The 20518-nt window shown below is 36.1% G+C and overlaps 1 protein-coding gene across 6 annotated transcripts in view; it reads right to left on the bottom strand.

Moving 5' to 3' along the window:
* RFTN2 (raftlin family member 2) overlaps positions 1–20518 on the bottom strand; it is a 35894-nt gene that overhangs the window by 7500 nt on the left and 7876 nt on the right. For all 6 annotated transcript variants that reach the window (XM_062002081.1, XM_062002086.1, XM_062002085.1 and 3 more), the window contains 5 exons: positions 18451–18763; positions 15590–15814; positions 11413–11534; positions 10219–10322; positions 3737–3815 (listed from right to left, as the gene is read on the bottom strand). In XM_062002081.1, coding sequence (XP_061858065.1) covers positions 3737–3815; positions 10219–10322; positions 11413–11534; positions 15590–15814; positions 18451–18763 — 843 coding nt within the window. The remainder of the gene's footprint in view (positions 1–3736; positions 3816–10218; positions 10323–11412; positions 11535–15589; positions 15815–18450; positions 18764–20518) is intronic.

The raw sequence follows: 20518 nt of genomic DNA on the forward strand, positions 1-20518 counted from the left end.
GCTGTCCTGTATAGCCATTTGAGTGAGGATCTAGAGAGACCTCACACAGGAAAAACTCAGTATAAATACAGTCTGACATTAGTACCGGGATTTCCTAACATGCTTCTTGACTTCTTAACTGCCAACATCAAAAAGAAAAGTAAGCAGATTGTGATTTATACAAACAAGAGACCTATCAGACTACACTATGGGTCCTCGGAGGCACTGCGAATAAATAAAAGGTTTATTTAATTTTGGCATGAGGAACTACTGGAAGTACTCAGATTTGTGATGATGCAGCACCCCCAGAAGAACTGTCAGTGCCTTCAGTCCCCATAGGGGAGGAGCATGGTCAGGAAAGACAGAAGTGCTCTGGCTATCTGCCTGGAGTATTGTCAACACAAGCACTGCTAAACCAGGAGATGCTTTGCCAGAAGACACAGAAGGAGATCTAGCTAAGAAGGAATCCAGACTCAGCAGAGTTATGTTTTGGTGGGTAAAAAGAGGCAAGCACCCTTGGAGGGGTATGTGCACAAATGCAAACACTTTAAAAACCCCACAACTGTTTTTGCCACACTCTGGCCACTTCTATACATTTCTAAGTTTTTTCTCAAAGTCTTTTGAAACAATAGAAAAAATGGCCCTTGTGGCTAAAGGAAATGTGTTTAGGGACACTGTAATAGGAGACATCGGGAAATTAGACTAGGTGAAAATTGTGTTGCCTTGGGAGAAATAGAAGGAAATAAGCTTTCACTGGATGCCAGAGTATGAGGATGGAGAACTCTGCTCAGGTGAAATAAAGGAAAAAAAATGGAAGGTGGAAAGCCCTCAAGCACTATTTCAATCTTGGATCTCCTTTTTCTCAATATTTTGTTAGAAAAGCAAACAGTATGTGACAAAAAGCCCACTGAGACAGTGTAGTGGGACTCTTCTAGTCCAACAGGCCTTTGATCCTTTGCAGAAATAAGCCAGGTCACAATACACTACCCCATGAATATATAAGGCAACAAAAATGAGCTGTAAGGACATAAAATATCCCCTTCTCAGAAAAAAGACTCCGTGGGAATAAGAAACCAGTTAATATAGGTTTTCTCCTCAATTCTTACTGAAGCAAAACTTGCTTTAGAAATGGCAATGCTAACTTGGACTCAACGAGCAAAAAAATTTCTGAGTATACAAAGCAACCCATACCCCATGTTGCCATTCCCCAGAATGCAAGTCACAGAGGTCCAACAGCTGTACAATTTCCTGCCATGCCCAGACCCCGCTGCACTGTGGAAAGCTGGAAAGGGATGTGAGTGGGGCTCTGGAGGCTTAACAGTTCTTATTTCAGTAATTAAAAAACCTTGCTGGTTTTGTACTTTACTTTAAGAATGCTATTTTGAGAGTCATCTGAGTAGGACACATGCTAAAGATACATTCAAGTAAACAAATTATGATGCTGCCTTTTTTCCCCCTGCAACTTAAAACATTTTAGGTATATTATTTCTATGTTTCAAAAATGTGTAAGTCAAAGACACGAAAGTTTTGTGACCAGCAGCTTTAGCATAATTTGAACATCAATGGAAAGATACACAATGGAAAATGAAGATGTCATGCCCAACACTACAGAATCTCAGGAATCAAAATGTTTTTACTAGAATGTTTGCAAGAGTTTGATAAAGTTGTATATCTGTGTCCTCAACATCCAGCAGACATTTTAAATAAATGTATTAAAGTTTCTAAAAGCAAAAGTTAATGCTTTCAAATATCAGTAGCTTGTTTTGCACCTGAAATATAGCTACTCAACACAAGGTTAGCATGACATTCTCTATCAGTTAGATGTTACTAACAAATCTATGAATTTAAATTGTAATAAAGGTAACATGATGTTTGCCATTCAGATATTTTGTTAAATCAATGAAGTAAAAAGACTAAAATTCAGGGGAAGAACAGAAGGAAAACGTCTGCTAAATGTTTCAACTTCAGCCTGAACTACCTATTCATTCCACGCTCAAGTGACCTCACCATACTGAAATTTCCTGGTGGAGAAGCAAAACATTCCTGTTATTTAAAGAGCACATTTAGATACTAAGTTTGTTCAGATTTTAAACACAGTAATCCTGATGTGACTACAAATCATCTATTTCTTGTTTCCTTCCAGTAAGTTAATGCTTAAGTTTCCCATTACAAGAAAGTAAAACAGTAACTACCAAACATACCATTTCATGTGTCTAAACCCAAAGCTGCAGATCACCTCACAACTGGGTGAGAGAATTTAAACTATAAGTATAATGCATCCTATTTTAAAACAGTCTCAAAGAGTCATCAGTTCCTCAAGACAATGTTTTCATAGAACTGGTTTTTATTACACCTCTTGGCAAAATCCAGTCTTAACCATTCTAATTTGTGTCATGTAGTTATGCTGCCTTTTTAAAAGGTGCTAATAGTTACAAAAAAAATATGCCTTACCAAGGAAAGAGTACACATATCAGAAGTCCGTGCCCCTATTATACAGAGTATTAAAAAAAACCCCAAAAACATAGTGAAGCATCAAGGAAGTATGACAGACAAAAGTTTTATATATTTACAATACTGTATGTTCCAAAACACTTTCAAAAATGTATTAGAATGTAAAGACTACAAAGTCAGGCATAAGAACAGGAGTCAGAAGCTTTGAAAGCTAAAAGCTGAAGATGCTTGGTATATGGAGAAATTAAAACAAAAAGTTATATGAACATATGAATGGAAGAGGAGATTTACACATTAGCAAGGGAGACTACATAGAACACTGAAAGAGAAAAACGCAGAAAAAATATGAATGCAGGAATGTTAAGAGTTGTGCGACTATTTATACAGATGGAGAAAGAAGAGACTAGGTATCACTGCCTTGTAATAGTATATAATGCCATGAATTGCAGAGTTTGCAAAGTTACTACTGTGGTGCTGGACATGAGTGAGCACATCCATAGTTGTCACAGCTGCTTAAGACTATCATAGGAAAGCTATGTTGGTTAGAGAAAGGTTGAATGGCCACTGAAAAACAAAAACTGCAACAGCTAAAAATCCATCACAGGATGTTGAATGACTTGGCAAATAGCAGCCCACCAGTAGGTTCATCCTTCTCTGGCCACAGCATGATTTCCTATAGTTCTACACAGATGTAATAACCGTTGTGACCTTGGCTCTGAGCAAAATGTGGTGACTGCCAGTTACTTAATCCTCAAAGCACTTTTATACAACCACTGTCACACAAGTCTCACTCAAAAGGTACAAGGAGCTGTCGATGTCCAACTGCAGGAATTTAAAATCCTATTTCTGTCACATTTTTGTGCAGGAACAGCTAACACCACTTCACCTTGTTAACCTCCAGACTACAGCATCCCTTGCACAGCCTGACACTTGTATTCTTCCACAAGTATGAACGTGGATAAAGAAATGTTTTCTTCTTCACATGTAACAGATCCAGGACTTGAATCAGAACATTTAAGACTTCTAAAGAAATACAGCATAGCCAACCTCATCTACACAGCAATTTCTTACAAACCAGTTTTTTAGCATGCTTATGCTTTTTCTCTATGGCTTAAGAGATATACAGCTGAGAAAAAAATAACAAGCTCAGCTGCAAAAGCCCTCGAAAAACTTGTACTTGTTTCAAGTGAAACCTTCTTTCCCTGCTTTTTTCCCCATGAATTTTGAAGACTAGTTTGTTTCTATGCCTAACCATTATGTGAAGTACTATTTTGTTTATATTATTACTATAAACATGTTAACTCACCTCTGGTGTCTGGACAGCAGAACTCCACATAACAGGTCTCTGAAGAAAAATTACTTGCTTTGTGGCCAGATTTCCTTCACTAAAATTCAAAGAACATTGTTTCAATATTTTTAAAAGCAGTAATAGTCACATTTACACATTTGTACCTCTCAGAGTCAACTCAGTTATGTGCAAGTCCATGAGTGAAAAGATGAGACTACCAAGCATTACCTGGTCTATGAATTCATGAACAATTTCTGTAACGATATGAAAAAAACCCACAAATAGGAGCATATAGCTGGGTTAAAGTACTACACAATACATATAGAACAAGATTTGTATTACTATGATTAGTGTTAATGTGTCTGTTCATGAAAGTTTAAATACCAAGGCTCCTACTTTTAATTAAAGTCTGCACCTTTATGTCTGAAGTAAACCTCAGAGTCTTTCTTTCACCTAATCCTGTCAAATATACACTAACATATTACTATGAATGTATGCCACAAAAAATAGACTCAATCTCAACAGATCCACAGCTTCAATTATCTCAATACTCTGTAGTATGAACTTGGGAAGTAACATTCTTTACTGTTAACTAAAAAGTCTTTTCTGGTTGTAACATAACATCTAACCGACAGAGTGGGATAAACTTGCTGTCTCATCATCTATGGATAAAAGGATTCTGCTCAGTTTTTATAAGGTCTATGTCCACAATGAGGTAAATAACACTGGCTGTTTGGTACTTGGGGCAGATGCTTAAGAAGGATAAGGGAATATAATAGTAAGATAAGTAAAGGGAGAAAAAAAGAGGAACTTCAGTTTCTATTCCTGGAACTTTCACGAACATTGACACTGTTGTGGTAGATACAACTTAAAGAACCACTGGTTTTTTTTTTCTTCCCCAACAGAAATACTTTCAGAAAAATGTGAAAAGGCAAAGTTGTTCCATGAGATCAAATCAGATCTTACTGATACAATATTTCAAATGTTACACTCTCAATATTGGTGATACATCCTCTTTAACTTTTTATGTATTTATTTTCATCACCTTTCCATCAGAAATACAGATCAGTACATTGATTACATGTGTATTACCAAGCCCAACTCTGTGGCACTGAAGAATGCAAGAATTTCAAGACCAGAGCTCTAGGATAGGAAGGTTTTGAAAAACTCCTGTCGTCTTCTAAATATTAGATACTACATTTTGACAAATGCTTCTCTGTCTCAACTCCTACTTCTGGGCAGTATTCCATGAGATCTTGATGCATATAAAAGAAAAACACTGAAATACTTAGGCAGAAGACTGTCTACAGGCTTAAGAGTGTGCTAAATAAAAGTATCAAAACAGACACTCAAGAGACATGTATTGAGTTCATATGAAGTATCTATGATTCCACCTATTCTATCAATTATAAAACAGTATTACTGTCCTAACATTTTTGAAAGAAATACTAAAACCATCTAAGGTTGTACTTAGTAAGTAAAGGTATGTCACAATGTTAACCACACACAAAGTTGAGAATACTGATTCATTGTTTCTGCCAAGGCTGGGACTGATAGAATTAGTTTATATTTAACATTAGTGACTTGCTCCAAGAAAAAACAGGGATTAAAACTGTCCCTATGAGATAAGGAAGAGCTCATTAATAGCCTGCCCTGGAAGTAAGCTAGAAGAGCTTCTGGAAGTAAGCTCTGAAAAAGTATACTCCCAGCATACTCAGCTACATCTGATCAATAGTCAGTGATGAAAGTTTTCTGGTGGTGTTTGGCCCATCACAAACGTCTTTTCAGTGAACCTGAACTCAGGCCTTGGTGTATGTTTATATGTACTCCTTGGATGAGAAGAATTACCTTAAACTCAGGTTTGTGGGGAAAACAGAGACAGGAAAATAAACTCATTAGTCTCCTTAAATTAACATGGCTTTCTATTTCACTGATTCCTAAAAGAAAATGTGTTACAGTTCTATGGCATGACACGGAAATCAGCAGTCCAGCAACCTTATTCTACCTGGCTATGTATCTCTCTGTGCCTCAGTTATGTCCGTTTTGATAATATCAACTCGGAAATCTCTCTGCAAGAAGGCTGCACATTTTTCTGTGGTGGCTAGCAACAGGACAAGGGGTGAAGCTGGAACACAAAATGTTCCACTTAAAAAACTATTATACTGTTCAGGTGAGGGAGCAGTGGCACAGGCTGCCCAGAGGGGCTGTGGAGTCTCCTTCCTTGGAGGTCTTCAAGACCCGCCTGGACATGTTCCTGTGCGACCTGATCCACGTTGACCTGCTTCTGCAAGGGGGTTGGACTAGATGATCTCTAAAGGTCCCTTCCAACCCTACCATTCTATGATTCTATGGTCCCCCGTGTGAGGAAGAGCCTACACCTTATTTTGTGTCTGCATTCCTTCAGAGAAAAAAAACCCAAAACCCCAAACATTAAGCCCCATCTTGTACAAATTCTGATAGAACAGAGAAAGGACATGATGGTAAGTAGACAATAAGTAAATTAACAGTTTTCTAAGTCTGACCTTATTAAAATGCTGCACACGACAAAGCAACTATGAGCTTAATTCACAAAGAACTCAGTGACAGTGGGATTTCCACAGAATTTAAATGAGAGTGCTGAGAGCAAGCCACTCCATAGCTTCTCTCACATTTCCACATGCCCTCTTTGCCTTGCAAGTCACGGCATTTTGAAAACTTAGATTAGTAGTTTGTCACAATAAATTAATAACCACAAAGCCAGTGTTTTTGCTCTGTATTTGTCTCCAGTCTGCCTTACCCGTTTTCAGAGTCTACAAAAATCAACGAGTGGAAATAAAAGTCACTGCAGAGTAAGGCTGCTGAAGCCTTTTTCCTGTGCCTTCTTCAAGAGAGAGAAAAGCAACAGAGCCTCTTTTGTTAAAACACTGGCAATTTGCTTGTCTGCTTATGCTGTACGGACAATAGACTTGTCTTCTTACATCTATGTATTTCTTGAGTCATCCAAATAAAACTGGAACCTAAGCAGTACTCACCAATGGCTCTGATTTTTACTTTGTTTTAAATGCATGAATATTTGACATGCAAAACACTTAGAATTAACGTTCAACAAAGCTTTCTGAAAACTAAAAGAATTTTTTGTCTTGCTCCTTTTAACTCATGAAGATATTTTTTTTTCATTTCCCAAAGTAAATGTTTTCACTCCTTTGGAATTATGCAGCATCCAGGCTTTCAGTTGACACACATGTGCCTGAGATAGTCTCCTGACTTAAAGAATCTGTTTAATGAAAAATTAAAAAAAGACACCTTAGAAGTAATTCTGGTTTTAGACCAAACACGTATGACAATTTACAAACTCATGATAATATATTAGTAACTGCACTAAGTTACCAAAAAATAATCTTCTAACATGTCTTTTTGCACTCACTAGATTTAACTCTTAAAAGGGCTATTAATTTTATCCTTGCTATATAGCTTCTGAACTTGGCATACCTACTGTCAAATCCTTTTACTGGAGACATTTACCTAGTAAGTAGGAGTTCTGTATAATGTAGGAGGCTCTTTAGATCACTGGTATTATTGTGGGTGTGTCTTGTATTCATTTCTAGTCTGCTTTTTTGGTAAAAGTTTCTTTATTGACTGCTGACAAAATTTAAATACCTAAGATATAGATGTGCACAAACATTACATTACATGCAATTTTTAAATGCATTGTCTTCTCATATCCCTGAAAAGAGAACTATTTACAGAAGGGGGGAACTTATATTGGTTTTATATTGGACCATAAAAATCTCCCAAACCCCACAGTGTTTATTTTTCAAACAATATTAAAAAAAAAAAAAGCAACTCTGCATATTTCAAGACTATGCTATCTACCATTGCTCTAGCTCTAAGAGCAAATATTTCCCAAGGAAATATATCCAATGTTCGGACTGCATTTTGGACAGCAGGACTGCTGCCCCTGAATCTGTTAGCCTGTTGGTAACACTCTTGTCTGCAGACAACCAGTGGGCATAATGGCTAGGAATGGATCACAGAAGTTCTGAGATGAGCAAAAGTTTCACAATAAATTAGAAGAGGAAGACAGAACAGAGTAGAATACTACAGTTAACAAAAATGGGAAGCAGTCTATATCTGAGAATAAAATGTTAGCAGGTGAATTTTCTTTATATACTTCATACAGTTTATTCTGTAAAAATAAATATGAAAATGTGAATTTGACAGATCATCCCAAAGTGTTACTCATTTTGGTTTTTCAGTGTTTCTGAAACCTGTTCACACTCACGCTGGGTTTTGAGGTCAGAGTTCCAAATCTGAGAAAAGACCAGCTGTTCAGCAGTATATAGTGTCCTTCCTTACTGAGATATTTAACTTGCATTCCGAGGATCCACCACCACCATAGTAATGTCATCTTTCAAATCAGACATATTGTAATCATTCAGGAATTTTATCTCCTCTTTAAATACCAACATCAATGCCTAAACATGGTATTAATTCCTAATTAAGAATTCCTGTTTACAGACTTTTACAGAAAATGGAATAGTTGTGTATGAGATATATTATGAGCACACAAAATATGGTCTATCTTTTCTTCCAGAAGTACCTCACAGGACCACACTAGGACAACAAGAATTAGACAACTGATGTAGATATCTACCCAATCATTTAGGCCAGAAAATAAATGGGTTTTATTAGTTTGAATTATTCTAGTGTTGATACAAAATGAGTCCAACTTCAGATTTGGCCAGGATACAACCTCCTTTTGCACGATCATAGGGTTGGTTGTTTCCATTTGGGAAGAAACGCTACTTCAGACATCTAGCGCAAGTATCTTGCTGGTATATTACCTTCTTACTAAGTCAAGAACAGGTCCAGTTTAATGAATCTCTTGGCACTTCCTACAGCATTTTTCCCTATTTTCTCATAGTACTTAGCTTCTTTTTAAATGGCCCTGACTTTGTTCTCTGTGAGGTACAAAATAGCATCGTTTTGCCTGCTGCAAGCACAGACTAATACTCAGAGAAGCTGACCAGCAGCTGCTAAGGATAATTTTGACCCTACAGGGATGGGTACAGTTAACACTGCTTCTTGCATAGAAAAGCTTAAAGGTTAAAACTTCTCTCTCATCCTATGACCCACACGGCACACCATGACTACCAAAATCTTTGTCTCATTGGCCACTCACATACTCCAAGATCTGGATCCTGAAGGCTTACTCTCAGACTCCAAGATTTGGCCAAAAGTTTCAACTGTTCATGAAAACCAGGTTCAGTGGTTCACATACCCTAACAAGTCACCACATTCAAAACTAACAGATTAGAAAATTTTATTTCAAGAAATTAAAGGATAACCTATAGTTTCATATTCTGAAAACCACTTCTCTCTGGAAAAGGCAGAAGGAAAAATATCCAGAGGCCCTTAAAAAACCACGCCGTATTGTTTTACCACAATTTCTTCTGTCTTTGCATTTAACCAGATGGTTAAAATAATCTATCAGAAGGAGCTGTAACACCCTAAACACCTATTTCCTGACCAGAAAAACCTCCTTCTTAAATGAGTGAGTGAGCTTAATTATGTCAAATCACTTTAACAAAATTCCACTTTCTTGGAGCAGTTCTCTCTGAACCTTTCATTCACATCCTTTTTCATGCTGTCTTGACTTAATACAGTGAGGTCTGGATCCAAAGATTACTCAAATCACTCAACACTTTCCATTGTCCTTAACAAGCCCTAAGATATGCCTCAGTACTTTTGCTTGCTTTCAAACCTTGGCAATTTGAATCTAACAGAAGTAGAATTAAAAAAAAAAAAAAGAGAGAGAAGATATGTGCATTCTTAAACCAGTGTTTCATTTGCCATTTTTTTGCTTGATACAGTGGAAGAAAAAACCAACACGCTTTTTTTGTTAAAAACCCCACACATCTGGAACCTTATAGGGGATCCAGGTCTGCTTTTAGCTCTTCTGATGTATACAGAGCCTTCTTGGATATCTAAATAACTATTCTAATAAGAGAACTCAAATCCATCAGTTTGGTACTATATTTGAAATGAAACAATTTGACATTAAAGGAGGAGAAACAGTCCAATAACTTGCAGGATTAGCACACTCTCCCAATTTGCAATAAACGCTGCATGGCTGTCTTGTGATGTGACTTCTTACATAGTCTAAAGTAGTCACTCACCCCTGAATGAGTGAAACATTTCAACACTTGTTTGAACTTGAAGCATATGAGTAACCTCATTGCTGCAGACTGAGTATGTGATAGAAAGTTCCCTAAGTAAATATGTTTATATCTAAACAATATATTTTAAATTTTGGACTACTTGTTTGAAACTCATTGAAGTCAGGAGTCTTAAAACAGTGTGGTTAAAAAAAGATTCCACTATAATGCTACTTAAATCTCAATTTGTATATGCTGTTAACATTACTAGCATTTTTTATTCATTTACATTCAAGGACCCAAGTAATCCCTTGATAACTGAGATGTAGACACCAAAAACACTGCAATCTATTGTTTGGGTACCTGTCATGTCGGACAATAGGTGTAGGCAGGACACAGGTCAGGAGCCATCCAAACTCAGCCAGCGTGTGCAATAAAGGTCCATAATCTGTTTTAATTTCACATCCCTACATTAATAATTATAAAAAGTAGTAAAGAGACTCTGCACAGATTTTTATTTGCATTTCTACACAAACTACAATGACTCTCCTCTCAATGATGAGATAATCCTTTGAGATGACAAACTGTTGTTTGAGATTCACTATCTCTAAAAACAATTAGGGAAGTGCAAGACCACAGAAGAATAGGAAAACAGTTGGAACACATTAACTTTAGGTATGAGCTCTGAATCAGCAAGACATTCAAGACACATTTTGCTTGTTAAACTTGCCTCCTTGCTAAATTACTGACTAAAACTTTTTAAACACTATAACTGGTGTTTTTACTACTGGTGTTTTTACTTCACATGTGAATAACAAGCATCTCACCTAGTTGTACACTTAAGTTTTGGAAGTCTGGTGGTTGGTTTTTAGGTTTGTTTGTTTGTTAATATACGAGGTCTTAGTTTTATGCTGTTTTTCACATTCCTAAGTATATTTATCCTTGAATATTTCAAAAGTAAGCCCTTAGTATTCTCCAACAACTACTTTCAGATGTCCCTAATTCAAACCAATAATCTTACAATAAAATATATTAAACAATTTCATTGCTGTACCATGCTACAGTAGTACATGTAAATTTACTAGATAAAATGTTTAATATTCAGCAGTAAAATTTTCCTAAGAATATACATCTGGAAACCATAATTAATTCACTCATTTTTTTCTTGTTCCATTTCTAGTTTTTGCTGTTTTCTTTTCCTTTATTTAAAAATACTTTAGCACATTGTCAGTGGACTTGCATTTGCTGACATTAATGTCAAAAGTGGTCTAAAAACCATAAATTTAAGAAAACCCATTTTCTTCAGTGATTGAATTTTTTGGTACGAGCATCTGCAAATGTCAGGCCAGGATCCCTGCAGTATATTTATTTATTTATTCCATGTACATTGACCAGTGGCCACAGGCCTTACTTAATTTTTATGATTCAAAACTTTAGTTTAGCTTATGCAGATGGCTTCAATAAACCATCCTGTGTGTTTATCAAACACTCGTACAACTATTCTACTGGGAAAATATACAAGTAGGAAATAGGGTTGCTAAGTAATTACCAACTTACCTCAATGACTGTCCATTGTTCAACGACTATTGTATCATTTCCTTTCCTGTTAGAACCTAGTACTCCAGTACCTTCTTCTTCATAGATAAATAATCCTTCTAAAGATTTGGGCAAATAGTCCCCTGTGAACATAAAGACCAATATAAACTAAGTTTTAGGTTGATACTTTACTGAGATGTACAAAAATGCTTGTTTTTTTTCTCACTGAACTGTCCTCTAAAAAAAAAAAAAAAGAGACAGCAAATAATTTAAATTCGTGGTTATTTCTGCATCTAGTTACAGCTTGAAGTATGCAAGTCAACTCCTTATTAAAACTTTTTTCCTACACAAATTGAACTATGAACCATTTCATTTTCTCAAAAGCATTAGCCACTTCCATGCCCAAATCAGAACTCCAGTTTCCTGTATTCAATGTATCTCCTGCAGCAGATGGATTGTAATGCCTCACAGTAAGTATGGCTTTTGGTGTCGGGAGAGAGAGCATAATGATAATGAAGCACAATGTGCAAAGTCTAGCTACTGTTACTTAAACAACTATGTAAATGGCTACAGGAAAAGCCTGAAACAGAAGTAATTCTAGGAAGATGCCTGATGGGAAGGAAGTTTCATAGCACAGCTCCATGATTCACTTGTCAAAGTCCAACAGTACCTGGTTGGCCCAAACTAAAGCTGTGCATCAAATATTGCTTTGTTTTCTAGTTTTGTTTCTCCTAAGAGACATTGGGAAGCCTTTCATGCAGATGCACCTTGACAGCTGACTACCTTAAATTCAGTTTGAAGAGTAAAATTACATACTCAGAATCAGACTGAAATCCTCACCAATACTGCATTAAGATGTAAAGAGATAACTCATTGCAACAGTTTCAGGAAAGGCAGTTAAAGAAAAAATACACCTAGCAGACAAAGAAAACTTAAAGAACCCAACTGATATAATTTTAAAAATTAACCAGATTGGCACAGAAGTTGCTACATAAACCAGGAATTTCCAGTTTTTGAGCATGGTTATTAGTGTACCATAAAATACCAACTACATAGTCACACTACCTTTTAGACTAGTAAATGTAGAAGATTTACGTAGTCATGATTTAGATACTTGCATACATATATAATCTCTTCCACACACTTATAGAGATACTGATATTTTATTTTTAGATTACACAAATACAGTGTGATTGTACATGGACAATAGCATGTATATATGGAACTGAATAGCTCCTGATAATTCATAAATACTTACTCCTATAAATTAATGGATTTCAACCTTTCTTCAGTATTCAAACAGATGCTTAAAAAGGGCAGTCCACATAGAACATGTTAGGATACTTCTATCAGTTTTCAAACATGACAGAAGAGCTATTTTTTGAAGTTATTGACAGAAGATATCTCCACTCAATAGTATTTTGAGACAAACTGATAATTCATCATGTGTACCATGTCAGAAATCACGTCTATTGAAAAAGCTACTTGTGTGGTTAACTGGTTCACCTGTCAGCAATAGTTTCTCTTTGTTAATATCAATACTCAAAAGCACCTCGTGACAGATAACACAAACCAGAAAAGGCAAAAATATTGCCACAGCAGTTCTACTAATCTTAGGTACTTCTGTAATCATGAGAGTCTCCATGGCAGCTACAAGTAAAGGAAGCACTACAATGATCCACATGGCCTCTAAAAGAAAAAACTTACCTGGATTGTTTTTATGACTGCATCTTCTTTCAGCAGAACACAGACACTGGTAATTATTAAGAACTAAATGATTTTTTAAAACATTTCTTAAAGGTTAAAATTTCCTGCTATAATTTGGGCATTGCATTTTGACCTCAGTAACAACAGAATTCAGAACATCTGTAGAGTTTAAACCAGAGGACAATTTCTGCAGCTGCCAGACTTGTAGAATTGCTAAAATTTTCTCATTTCACTAAAGCTATATCAAGGGCAACCAAAGACACCTCCATAGTCTAAAAGCAAACAAGTAATTCTGGTAATAAGTACAAGTATTTAAATATCTTTTCTCCAAAAACCAAGCATTTTAGATTTCCCCTCTGTTGGATGCCAAACTATCTAGTTATAAAATTCTTAAATATCCACCAAAAGAATAAACATTTTAGCTTAAGAACTCAGTAGCTAAACTAATGTCTTACTGTGGTTACAGACACTTGATCAGCTGCAGAATTCCATTCACATAGTGAACTGTGCCCTTGAATACATCCAGTTTAATTCAGCAGTGTCCCACCCATGAGTTGAACACATACCAGTCAAGTGGGGATGAAGCAGAAGCACCAACTGCTGCAAGAAGGCAGCATGAAATCCCCAAGTCATAACCTGGTATTAAAGATGGGACAGTTATTCACATAGAGAAGAATAGACAGCCACAGGGGAATGTGAAGATTGTATAACTGTTGGTGGATAACAGCTGCAGAGATTAATGTCAACAGCTGACAAAAACACTCCTCAGTGAATTGTAACTTATCTCCAGAGAGTTATTTTCCAGCTCTACAAAATATGTATTGAGAAGTAGGAGCCTGATTTCCCACTTCTCTTCCCCCAAAGGAAACTTTGTTCTTCCACTGACTTCAGTAGACAGGAATTATAATTTAAAAGCAAAAAGATGAGTTACACAAACTGCATCTTAGACTCTTTACATGCACAAAATATAGAGTTTGAAGGAGACTTACTGCCAAATTCAGTCTGAAGTAAATACAGTGATGCTGATGTGCTTGTGTTCCTCTGACAATCACTGAATGTACTTTTTTTGCAGAACTACAGAGATGCAGTGATTCACACTCAAAACTAAACTACTGAAAGCAACAAAAGCTCATTTTCAGGGTTCTATATTTGAAGAATGTGCATCATTTTACTTTCAAAGATTTAAACTTTTAATTTAAACCTTTCACTAATCCAAGCCTTGAAAAGAGGATGTTTGTGTGTTATCAGAATATCAGGAAAAAACATGAAATAAGGTAAAGAGTACATAAAAAGCCAATATAAAACCTATTAATTGTAATTAATGTTGCCTGATAGCAAATAATAATGAATACTGAACTATTAACTATATCATACTATATTGGCCTGTTGCCCTAAATTACTACAATTTTTTTTCATTTTATCATGATTTTGAAGCAACTGCACAACAATTAGAAAGAAATTATAAAGTGTTTGAATGGAAAATGAATCTCAATTACATATTTTTCCAACAACAGAATTTTAGAGTTCTAAATACTTCAGCCAATAAAGAGCTTCTCTGTTGTCAGCAGTGGTAGAGCATCAGGTCACAGCTCTGCCAAAGTGCTACTGGATTTTTGGGCACTGCTGACATCAGGTTTATGGCTGTTCATCAGAGAGATGAAGGCTAAGAATTCTAAAAAAGTCAGTATGATCACTCCACAACAGTATTTTAAAACTGGCAGAAGGAAGGAGAAAACTTGAAAACCCTATGGCCTGAAGCTCTATCATTGTAATGATTTTAGTGTTAACTGAGCTGGTGGATTCCCACAGAAGAGCACAGGAAAGAGGAAGAACCAGAGAATACCTCCTTCCCAGATGTGTGAAAAGATCCTGGAGGATCTGCCTACAGTTGAGAGCAAGGGCAAAACCAGACTTCTCTCTGCATGTGTCCACACCTGACCAGAATAATAGCTTGAAACTTGAGGATCAACAGTTGAATTTTAATGCAATTTGGTGTTTTGGAAAGATTTTTAAGCCCAGCAAAGAGCTGAAGAAAGCAGGAAACAGAAAAGTCTGCCTTAACAGTACAGCAAGAACAACGGGAACCGAACATGGTCCTTTGCCACATTTAGAGTACAGCACAGTACCTACAGTGAGCAGCAGAACACCAGGGAAACATGTATCAATTTCCCCCCCCATTATATCTTCCTTAAAAAAAGGAACTTCAAAGAAAAAAAGAACTAGCACAAAAAGTTTATGTATTTTATAATGCTACACTACTTTCCAGCTTTGAAAACCCTCAATGAAACAAAGCAGAAATTTCAATTATTCAGAACTATAACTGCTCAGAAAACAAGCTACTTCCTTTTCAGCTATGAGTTTCTATTAATTTACAATAACTATCTGAATACATTTACATATCGCTCTTCACACCAATAATAAAACCATGATCTACTTTTTGCTAGTTATGTAGCTCTACATAAACAAGTAAAAGCTTCATGAGAGTACTCACCTTTAGAAGTTTCCCAGTGTACAAAAGAATCAATTAAGGACAATCCTTGCTTATAATAAAACGTGGTTAATTCTAGCCAGTCTGCTTCCAGTGTACTAATAACTCGCCCCTTTCTTGTGATTTTCATAGACAAAACACCTTCATGATAGCTCCAGCAGGTAGAATCATCATCAAAAACATTGAAGACAGTATATAGCTTGTGATGAGATGTGATGGGAGTGCACTCTGGGATATGAGAAAATTTCAAATAGTTGAGTTGTCACTGGAACTTTTAGGTGGGTGAGTTTTGCACACAGAAAACACTAGTTACAAAAAACCCCTCTGTAAACAGTGCTTTTTCAAACAAATTTAAAATTACTGTAACTGAAGACAATTCTCTAAATTTTTCAGTATTAGGAATGCTTTGTATAGTGTTGATTTTCACCCATTATCTTCTGCATATTACTTCAGTACCAGTATAAGTAGTTGTCTACTGGAATTTCCCAGACAATAGACTGTGTTAAAAATACAAATCCTGCAGATCTTATGATCCTTTTCCTATCTAGGCATTAATACAGTGCTGTTACAGAAACAGCCAAAACCAACAATTTATCAAGAATTAAAGAAATCCATAGTGTTTTCAGTGACAAGTTAAGTCCTAGCCATATAAATGGCTTCTAGAATCTGCACTCTTGACACGTACGTCACTGCTGAGGAGAAATAACGCAAACCAGTTGCAAAAAAATGCTCTGACGTTATCTTAATACTTCAACATCTGAGCAGCCTAAATCAACACAAAGCAACCTCTAGAAGGCAGAAGTATTCACATTGTGAAAACAAAGGAGTTTGCTTTAGATGACCCCACTTAAGATGCTAGTCTCTCTAGGCTTCAGAAATAGAGGGATATTTCCAAAGTAGGATTTGGACTGTAAGTAGCCTGAAACAACGTCTGAGAGAACCCCTCTCTGTTTTGAGAAGTGTTCCCACATCCACAGCAAGTGACATTAAGGTAAACTCAGAACAATTTTGAACATTATCAATAAGAGAAAATCCTCCTTTCTAAACAGTTTTCTCACTTCCACAGGTGGCTGTATTACCATAAATGTATGTACCCTGACACAGGTTAGTTTCCTTTCCCACAGACTAACGGGAGATCACTTTTTAATTTGTTCTTCAGAAAAAAAAAATCCTGATACAACTATTCGATTGCTCATTTCTGTAAGAAATTTGCCTCCACAAGTGGTGTATTTTTAAATAGTCAAAATTCCTATGTTACGAACCCCAAATCTAGCCCTCAAATCTAGCCCTCTACATCTGTCGAGTAGACACAAATAGAAAGAGCATACTGAAGTGGTAGGACATACGTACACATGCAAGTAAGACTATCGTTGGGAATTCATATAATTTAAGGAAAACATTATGGTTATATACAACATTTACAATGAAAGGTAGTTTTCCTTTATGATCAGTATTTGACTACTACAGAGAAGCCTGACATTTTTGCCAAAGTTTTTGAAGAATTTCCTGAAAACACTATATATAGAGATACAGTGGTTGCTAATCTACCTAGTCACACCAGTTTTCATGAACAAAGCTCTAAGAGTTTTCTGGGTTTTACTTGTAAGACTTCTGTTTGGCTACATGTAGCAAGCTCACTATTTCGAGCTGTAAGGAAAGAGTTAAGCTTTAACAGACTATGCCATAGAGGCTCAGTTGTACAAGAACTGCTTTAATTCAAGTGTTAAAAATAAGAGGGACATTGATTATCTCAATGCTTATCCTGACAGTCTACCAAATGGAGAGGGTGCTTAACTCTAACAGGAAAGTGAAAAGGTTGCTTTTGAGAGCAGTGAAAACACGTCTGGCCCATCTGGGAAGAACCTATTATATCAAAATGCAATCTGACAGGAAAGTTTCATGCTGCCTGCTTGCTACACAATACCATCTTGCATTAGTTTTCATGCTTTAGATGACTTCTTCCTTTCCCCTCTTTTCTTCCTAGCAAGCTGGGAGGCCTTAGTGCTTCAGTATTAAAAGTCACTGTTTTCAGACAATACCTCCCACAGCCTACACTGAGTACCTCAGATCCTTAAACCAAGTTTTCTACTATAGCACCAAGATTTTTCAGTGATACTTTTTCTTCTTTTTAATGCTTACTTTTCTGTTGTGTAAATTAATTTTATAACAATTAATCTCGAAATGATGTTTTTCAAGATACCTCCTGAAGGCATGTTAACCAGAAAGAATCCATTATGAATCAATTTGTTTGCTGTACATTATGTAAGTTGGCTAGAAGCACGTAAAGTTACAGCTGTAGCTGGAAGGAGCTGTCTGTTGTCAGTTTTTAAGTAGGCAGAACTGGACTTGTAATGTGTTCTTGGAAATCCATTACATGTTTATGATTTAATATTAGAAGTGAAAACTATATGCATTTAGGAAAATGTTTTACAACAACTGTAGCCTTTCCAAAAGAAAAAAGTTTGTCAGAGTTGTTACACACATATCAAGCAAAAAAGCTATCTGTTCATACAACATTTAAAAGCAGAATTACATTGTAGGCCATTTCTTTTGGAGATCTGTCTGGGGTTTTTTCTTTTCTTTTTCTTTAAACTGCAAGTCTTAGAATTTTGACAGCACATTTGTAATATTCCACATGAAAACTGAAATACAATTTTAATGTATTACCACAGTTCACACATACCTAGAGCAGAAGGCAAATATTTCTAATGCTTCTTCAATTGGAAACTTTTTTACAAATACATATGCCTTTAAGGAATATGCACCTCCCAAAACCAGTGTTTGACACAGAATATGCTGTTATTTTTTTTCCGATAGCTCAATAAAACACCTTATTTCTGCAGTAAATAAGCAGCATGTATTACCGTCTTCTTTCCGTGATTTAACAGCGCTGACTTCTCTTCTAAACTGGAAATCTGCGTCCTGTAACAGGTTGCTTTCTCCTTGTATTTCCTCCTCTATCCCACTCTCAGATGAGTGACCACTCAATGTCCCGTCATTCCAATTTTTGTGGTTTTCATCAGAATTTTTTCTTCTGTGCTCCCTGTTTCTTCTGCTCGGTGTTGACTCCAGCTCTGCACTTCCATCTGTGCTTGTTCCGTTGCAGGCTTTAGGTTGAGGAAAATGTTGCATTACAAATCCCACAAACTTCTTTCCTCTTTTAGCAGCTTCATTAACCTGTATTTACAACAGAAATGTATCTGAAAATTGATTTTAGAATTGCATTTAACTTCAAAAAAACCCTTCCATACACATGTTCTGTTCAACCAAACTGCCGATTTTCAAGGACAAAAGACAACACTACTATAGATCGGTTGCCTGTCTTTGTATGCTGCTCATGTTTCCAAGTAAATGTATGCATCATGTCTTTAGACTCAGGCCAAGAAAGGTGGCCAACATTGGTACTGACTTTGGTGTATACAAAAGTATACATTTAGAAAAAAATCCAAAAGTATTCTATTTGCTGTGTCACAGTGATAAGCATGACACTGGTGCAAGAAATAGTATTGTTTTAGTCATACTAAAATTACTGATAACTAATACTATAGAAATCTTTTAACATGTCACGATTCATTACGTCCTGGTTCTCTTATAGGCTACTACTCAGCTTCACTATTACCAATAACAGTAAAGAGGCAGAGAAAGGAGGGAACCAGAAGCAAATTAAAACCCTCTTATCTCTGCTTTAAGCCAACAGTGGGTCTTTCTCTGCACTGAAGTCTCAAAATACAGCTGTAGAATATATGCCCACTTGAGATGTGTATGTTTCTGGAGGTAGTTTTTTTGTCCTGGGGTGAAGAGTGCTGCCATTTAGGAAGATGATCCCACTGCCATCTTGAGCTACAAGCTCCTCTGTGCAATAAAGTCTTTCCAGGAAAACACAGAAACCCTGGTCCAGAAAGAAGAAATCACCTGGGAAGTACTGGATTAAGTGAGGGTACAGGGGGAAGGATCTCTGCTTGGTTAACTCACATAAGCTATTAACAATCAGAGTGAATAACACTCAAATAGCTGATGGTACTACAATGCCTTTTTAGTATCATGATAGACTCAACTGTTACCATCTACCACCATTATGTACAGCAATGATACATGCCCATCACTGATTACACAGAGCTGCTGCTTCTAAGTCAAAGTAATTTTTAATGTGACAACATACAGAAAAAGAGGTAACATGACAGCTTCTTTCCTGAAATGCCACAAAGTCTTATTATTTCAGACCTTTAAAAAAGTTTTGGTTTTTTTTTTACTGGATTACTGGCTCAGTCTTTTTAAAACACCAGGAGCATTTCAAAATCAAGTTATTTTCACATACAACTTCTGTACCAGATTTGCTTGCAAGACTGAATCACTGCTAATTTCAAGTGTATTCTTCCTTTAAATGTTTATCTGTTATGCTATACAATCAATCTGACAATACATATAAATGTGTAATAGAATCCCATTTTAAATTTGAGACACTTGAAAATTTTGTAACAAGTGATTAAGAAATTTTAAACAACTCTGATAATTTCAAAGATAGTTAAGTATCACCAGTATGCTTTTTCCTCCACTTTCTTTGGCAACTAATGTGAAAGCTATCACCAACTCTTGTAACAACAATGGCTTCCTGTTTTGGCAAGTCTTCAGTTTTGCAGAGGAAGTGAAACACAAAAAGAACCAGAGTTTGCATTCCAGGGGAAGTTTAATTTTCCTTAACTATACAGTATTTTCAAAAGCTCAGTATTTGATATGGTTACTGTGTGTTTTGTATTTCTGCTAAAGAATGAAAAAATCTTCCTTAGAAAGCAAATATATTAATGTTAGGATAGTAAATATATTCCTTAGGAATATACTCAATCCCAAACAACATAAGATTCCAGGTTTTTTAAAATATTAATTCCAGAAAAAGCTATCATACAAGCATTTTGTAAAGACTAAGTGAGTGGTGAT

Source organism: Colius striatus, chromosome 9 (genome assembly GCF_028858725.1).
Source record: "Colius striatus isolate bColStr4 chromosome 9, bColStr4.1.hap1, whole genome shotgun sequence".
Taxonomy (NCBI): Eukaryota; Metazoa; Chordata; class Aves; order Coliiformes; family Coliidae; genus Colius; species Colius striatus.